Genomic DNA, 7406 nt, shown 5'->3' with positions numbered 1-7406 from the left:
TATCTTCATACTTTTGTATAGAGCTACATAGATTATAGCGGCTTGTGACTTAGTGATATTCCGGATCTTGGAAAATTATTTTGTATATGCCGAGTGGTACTACTCTTGGCTATTTATAATATGTTAATCTTTAAAATGTTGTGTTTCTTTATATTTTTTGCAATATTAGGCTTACCTAGTCGTAAAGACTAGATGCCATCACGACACCTTACGGAGGGATAATTTGGGTCATGACACTTATACCCACATAATATCAACAGTATAATGCCACCCTTATATCCTCAAAATAATAACTCAACAATTTACACGGAATATTATCACAACACCATAACAAAAATCAATTCATATCACAATTTGCCCAATGGCCACAACCAATTCCAAAGATATAGCAAACCCATTAATTTCACAACAAATAGCCTAAGGCTCCACACAACGTATATAAAACCTCAAAACAATTAACAGAGATAGAAAATAATCATCATAGGGCAACGCCTTCATTAATCCAAAATTTGATAATTATATTAATACTTCTTCTTTAGCTCGTTTAATTAATTATTTACAGAGGAAAATTCCATAATGAAATTAAATTCCAGAAATATCAAACCATCAAACTCACAGAATTAACATAAATATACAAGTAACATTCACATTAAATCGTCATATTAAAACAAATTCAATAAATGTGAATTGAGGCATGGCAAATAGATGATTAAATAAATGCCAACAATTATCTAATTTACTACACAATATGCCCAAGACTTTAACTCAATAAATGTTGCACATATATCCCGAGTACGTACTCGTCACCTAGCGTACACGGCTTTTCACATTTCACAAATGGCACATAAGACTCGATGCCTAAGGAGTAATTCCCCCACTCAAAGTTAGAAAAGACACTTACCTTTTTGAAGTTATGCAGATATTCCAAAATCGCCTTCTTCCTTGAATTGACCTCCAGACCGCTCAAATCTATCCAAATTAATTGTATAACTTCATTAAGATTCATCGAAAATAATTTCGGATAATAAAACGTCGACTTAGAAATTTATCGTAAAAAGTCAACAAAAGTCGCCTCTCGGAACCCGACATTATTTTCAATCATAGATTCTTGAAATATAATCACTTTCGGATATTGAACATTTACCCAAATCAAAGTCCTGAAGAACTTCTCCAAAATCACCAAAACATCGAGCTCCAAAATTCCAATCGAAAATGGTAAAATGACCAATTTGGGTCCTTAATGATTACGTCCAGAACCGCTTTTGCGGAAATAATTTCGCATCTGCGGTCCTTCTTTTGCGAGACAAAATGCGCTTCTACAATGATCATTGCCACAAAGCTCGTAGCGCAGCATTTCCGCTTCTGCGTAGAAAATATAGCACATGTGTTTCTGCAGGTGCAGAAGTCTGTCTGCATCTGCGACCTTTCTCCTGTTCTACCCATGTCGCTTCTGCGACAAATCCTCGCTTCTGCGAGGTCACTTCTGCGATCAAGATTCCGCAGAAGCGTTCACACCAGCAAGTTCAAAGTTCCAGCAGTCTTTTTCAAGTCCAAATTGATCTGTTAGCCATCCGGAATTGACCCATGACCCTCGGGACCTTAACCAAATATACCAATATGTCCCAAAATACAATACGAACTTAGTCGAGGCTTCAAACCACATCAAACAACGCCAAAATTACGAATCGCGCATTGAAACGAATTATGAGTTTTCAAATCTCCCAACTTCTATATTTTGTGCTGAAACGTATCAAATCAATCCAAAATGACTTCAAATTTTTCACACGATTCATAAATGACATAATGGAGCATTTCCAATTTCCAGAATCAAATCTGACCTCGTTATCAAAAATTCAACCTTGGTCGAACTTTTCAAAAATCTTTTATTTTCCAACTTTCACCAAAATGAGTCGAATTGTCCTACGGACATCCAAATACAAATCCGGACATACGCCTAAGTCCAAAATCACCATACAAAGCTATTGACATCATCAAAATTCCATTCTGGGGTCATTTGCTCAAAAGTCAACTCTCTGGTCAACTGTTTCCATTTAAGCTTCAAAAAATTAGAATTTCTCTTTCAATTTAATTCGGAACCATCCAAAAACTAACCTTTACCGCGTACTCAAGTCATAATACATATTATGAAGTTGCTCGGTACCTTAAGACCTTGAACGAGGCGTTAATTCTTAAAATGACAAGTCGTTACACTCGGGAACTAGGTTAGGAGCCTGGTTTCAACTTTAACATATGTCGAGTGCGCATGGAGCGATTTGTCAAAGGGCCGGTGGGAGGCCCGTACTCATGGTAAGCCTTCTTCCTAATTTACCGAAATGTCTTCAAACATTTTTTTCAAACACAAGTTTACTTACCTTCTCCTTTTGTAGGTCTTGGAAAGGACGTGACTATTAGACCGCCGCCCAGTGGTGAAGAAATTCCACCACCTATCTCGAAACCGGCAAAGGAGAATAAGAGGAAAAGGACCTCGAACTCCGAGGGTCAAAAACCTAAGAAGAGAATAGCCCGTAAACTCAAGGGGAACATAATCCCACTAACTATGGAGTTAGTCCAAAGGCTAAGGGAAGAAGAAGAAGAAGAAGAAGAAGAAGATGATGATGATGATGATGATGATGATGATGATGATTCTGGGCTGGTGGCCCGTGTGCGAGCTAGCACCGAGTTTCGAAGAACATCGAAATCGGTGGGAGTTGATACTACTCCATCTAGGCTCGATGAGGTCAAGCAGGAGACTTCGGCCCAAGTCCCCAAGCCTAGTGGAATCGAAGATGTTTTACCTTAGGGCAAAGAGATCGTTAAAGAGGCGATGGATGCCGGTGCAGAAATCGGGCTCGAGGCTGCCCAAGACGGAGACGGTGCCCCAAAAGACCCACTTGGGGAAATAGATATTGGGCTGAGCTAGAAACGTCTCAGAAAGAACAGCTAATCTGGCCAAGCAGGTAAAAAGAATCTTTGAAGTTAATATCACTGACTCGGGCGTGGTGGCTAATAGTTCAATCCCACAGATCCAACGAAAGCTCGATATGATCGGGCAGCTTCGTAAGGAGGTGGATGCAGTGAAAGTGCAGGCCGAGGCATGGAAGAAGAACAAGGATCTCCTTGCCTCAGAAAATTAAGGAGTTCCAGTCTCGGTTGGGTTTAGTAACTTCCGATCGAGAGAAGATGGCCAAAGAACTTGTAGCAGCCAAATCGGAGGTCGAAACGGCCAAGACTAATGTTGATGCAATGGTGGCCGTCTACCGGCCCGATGCTGAAGCTGCTCAGTGTCACTACCCAAACATATGGGTTGTGACGAGGGCCCGAGTTCTATCTACAGAACACCCCTAAGCATACGTCTAAGATATAAACAAGAGATAAGTGCAGGTTATGCATAACAACTGCCCTAAACTGCTGAATCATGTGAATAACATACGTGAAGAGACATACTCAAAAGATATATATACATATACATATGAAATACAGTAGGGCAAGCCGACAAGGCCACATACCAGACTTCTAATAGAGTGTGAAACTTTATAAAAGATGGGACTAGGCCCGTCATACCTTATATGTATACAAAAGTATCGTACCAAAAACCAATAGTAGCTCCGGATCAAATGGAGCACACCAATGCTCACTAAGCTAGGATCCTAAGGTGGGGGACCATCAACCTGTCTACCTGCACCTGCGGGCATGAAACGCAGCCCCCTAGACAATAGGGGCGTCAGTACGAATAATGTACCGAGTATGTAAGGTATAAAAATCAATATATAAAAGATATGAAAGAAACATGGAGTAAAGAACTCAACCTGTAAGTCTGAATAGCTTTGTGAATCATGAAAATATATATAATGTCATGCGTATGCGTATAAATATCATATCATGCATAGGTATATGTGTACATAACATCATCAAGCTTCTGAGGGCATCCCATCATATCATCTCAGCTTATGTGGGAAAAATCATAAACGTATACCAGCTGATCAGGTGGTGATGCGTATATAACGCCATAACCTTTCCTCATATCCCATATACATATAATATACGCGTATATAATGCCATCTGGTCATGGGTCAATGTACATGTATAAATGAATGCAACGCATAAGGAAGTAAGTCTATAAGATCTCTTGGAATAACATAAGACCCATGAACAGACGATATGATAGTAGGACATATGGGGAATCAAGAACATATGCAACCCGAGTATTTCAAGGAATAGAATTATTTGTGAAAGTTGTGTACTTGCTTGTTTCATTGCATCATATGGATTATGCCAAAAGGAAAGAAGGGATAGACTTAACATACCAGTGTGATGTCCTCCTTATTACTCAACCAAGCTCAAGACAACTTCTTTCATCTACAACAAGTGAAATGATATTACCATTAACATATAATGTCGTACCATCTCGTATTTGGCTAGTCGTATGGCTTAAGGAAACTCGGGCAGTAACTCCCCTATTTTTAATACATCCCAAAGACCAATAAGGGTCATCAACATCCCAACAACAACAACTATAACCAACAATAGCAACAACAACAATATAATCCAATATGAGTTTCTCTGATTATCTTAACAACCAAATTGAGTGGCAAGCTCGTTTTTACTCATAACAAGATATAAATTGAATCCAAATATTATTCCATAAATTAGTTTATAACCTTCATAACATCAGACTTATATGTACTATATTATTTCTAGTTCAAAATATCCACAAAATGCCTTCCAAAACAACCCCATACATCTAGCATCTTAATGTTTATCGTCAATCATTTGTTTTTCATATTTTCTTTTTCAATCAACTTAATTAACAACTAGAAAAGCTTAACAACAGACACAACAATATTAAATTATTTCTTATAATTTTTAGCCACCACAAACCATCTATTAGCCATAAAACAATCCAACTAAAAAGACAACTACATCTCATGTTCTTTCAAGTGTTATCTTATGGTTTCTCACTCAAACAACCAACACAAAATTAACCTTAGGCGCAATCAAGAAGATGTTATACATATCTTGGACAACATCTAAAACTCAAACCCTATCTCAACTTAGCTCACAATAGCCCTCAATCACACCACAACATCATAGAATCATTCTCTTGTAGTCTTTAACACCTTTGATAATGATTTGAGTTGATTTCCCTTGAGTTTGGTTCTTGGGATCTTGGGGTATGATAAGGAGGGTATTGGAGAGCTGTTGGACAAAATTTGGGTGATAAATGACCTGAAATGAGGCTGAAACACCTTTAAAAAATGTAAGGTCGGAGGTCGTCTCAAGTGGGTCCCAACCGAGCTGCTTGCACAGCCTGTTACAAGGCAAATCCTTAGTCGGATTTTCCGCAACTTTAATCCAATTTTTCCAAAACTTTATATTTTCTATCTAAACATCACATATAGCCATATTATGACTTTAAACTCATTTAAATACTGATTAACAAGTCTCATATTCATTACGGCACCTTGGGACGCATAGGGTGTAACAATCTTCCCCCCATTAGAAACATTCGTCCTCGAATGTTAAACTCCTAGAAATCTATAGAATTTCTGGAAGAGTATCCTCTGTAACAGTACTACTACCAACTTGTCACACAACAAACCCAACAATACAAAGCCACACAGGGCCACAATCAGCAATAACACCAATGGCCTCACACGACCAATAACTAACATAAGAATCAAGTTTCATATACGTACCTAAAGGTTGTGATGTCTCAGTCTGATCCACCTTTGGAAGTGGAAACAAGTGAGGATACCTAGTCTTCATTTCTTCTTCATCTTCACAATTCATCTCCCCCACATTATTGTTTCTCCAAAATACTTTAACCGATGCTACGTCCTTAGTTCTCAATCTCCGAACTTGTCTATCTAGTATAACAATGGGAGCTTTCTCATATGATAGCTACTCTGTGACCTGAACATCGTCAACTAGAATGACTCTAGAAAGATCTTCAATACACTTGCGTAGCATAGACATGTGAAAAACTAGATGTACTGACTCCAAGTTGTAAGGAAAAACTCACATGCTACATGGCCTACTCTGCGTATGATCTTATAAGGTCCAATGTACCAAGGGCTAAGATTTCCTTTCTTACTGAATCTCATAACGCCTTTCATCGGTGATACCTTTAAAAATAGCCAGTCATAGACCTGAAACTCCAAGTCTCGTCGTCGATTATTTGTGTAGGACTTCTGACGACTCTGAGCTACTAATAGCCTTTTCCCGTATAAGCTTAATCTTCTCAACTGCCTGTTGTACCAACTCTGGTCCTACTAGCTTAGTTTCCCCAACCTCGAACCATCTGATAGGTGACCTACACTTCCATCCATAAAGTGCTTTATATGGAGCCATCAGTATGCTTGAATGATAGTTATTATTATATGAGAAATCAATAAGTGTAAGATGATCATCCCAACTACCCCTGAATTCCATTACACAAGCCCGTAGCATATCCTCTAATGTCTGAATAGTACGTTCAGCCTGACCGTTTGTCTGGGGATGAAATGTTATACTAAGACTTACCTGAGTCCCCAATCCTTTTTGGAAGGACCTCCAGAAATTAACTGTAAACTGAGCACCTCTATCTGAGATAATAGATATAGGGACACCATGAAGTTGTACCATCTCCTTAATGTAAAGCCTTGCATAATCCTCTACTGAATACGTAGTCCTGACAGGTAGAAAATGGGATGATTTTGTAAGTCTATCAACAATAACCCATATAGAATCGAACTTATGCTGGGTACGAGGTAAGCCTATGATGAAATCCATGTTAATCACTTCCCATTTACAAGTTGAAATTTCTATAGCCTGCAATAATCCACCTGGTTTCTGATGCTCAATCTTAACCTGTTGACAATTAGGGCACTGAGAAACAAACTCTTCTATATCCTTCTTCATTCTGTCCCACCAGTATATTACCCTAATATCATGATGCATCTCCGTCGCTCCTAGATGAATAGAATAATGAGAATAGTGAGCTTCTCCCATAATCTGCTGGCGTAACCCTGTCATATTAGGAACACATAATCGACCTCGATATTCTAGGACTCCATCTATTGTAATCTCAAATAGTAGCTTCTCCTTTTGAGGGGTTGCATCTCTATAGTGAGCTAGAACAGGATCTTCATATTGTGTTTCTTCACTTCAGTTACTAGAGAGGATGTTGTCGTGTCCTAAATAGTAACTCTGGTACCACCTGAATCTAGTAATCGAACTCCAAGATTAGCTAGCTGATGAATCTCGCGAGCTATCTCACTCTTCTCTGGCTGTAAATATGACAGACTACCCATAGATCTACGGTTGAGGGCGTCGGCTACTACATTCGCCTACCCTGGATGGTATAAAATATAAACATCATAGTCTTTCAATAGTTCCAGCCACTGCCTCTAATGTAAATTCAATTC

The 7406-nt window shown here is 38.7% G+C and overlaps 1 protein-coding gene across 1 annotated transcript; it reads right to left on the bottom strand.

Annotated features, from left to right (window-relative positions):
- Positions 1-6174: 6174 nt before the first annotated feature.
- Positions 6175-7014, bottom strand: LOC138893645 (uncharacterized). Its single transcript, XM_070178291.1, has 2 exons — positions 6781-7014; positions 6175-6492 (listed from the first exon to the last, which is right to left on the bottom strand). Exons 1-2 carry the CDS (start codon positions 7012-7014, stop codon positions 6175-6177), a joined length of 552 nt encoding a protein of 183 aa, XP_070034392.1.
- Between the last annotated feature and the right edge of the window lie 392 nt (positions 7015-7406).

This window comes from Nicotiana tomentosiformis, chromosome 6, assembly GCF_000390325.3.
Source record: "Nicotiana tomentosiformis chromosome 6, ASM39032v3, whole genome shotgun sequence".
In the NCBI taxonomy this organism is placed as follows: Eukaryota; Viridiplantae; Streptophyta; class Magnoliopsida; order Solanales; family Solanaceae; genus Nicotiana; species Nicotiana tomentosiformis.
The sequence above is the reverse complement of the archived record's forward strand: the minus strand, read 5'-3'. Positions and strand labels throughout refer to the sequence as shown.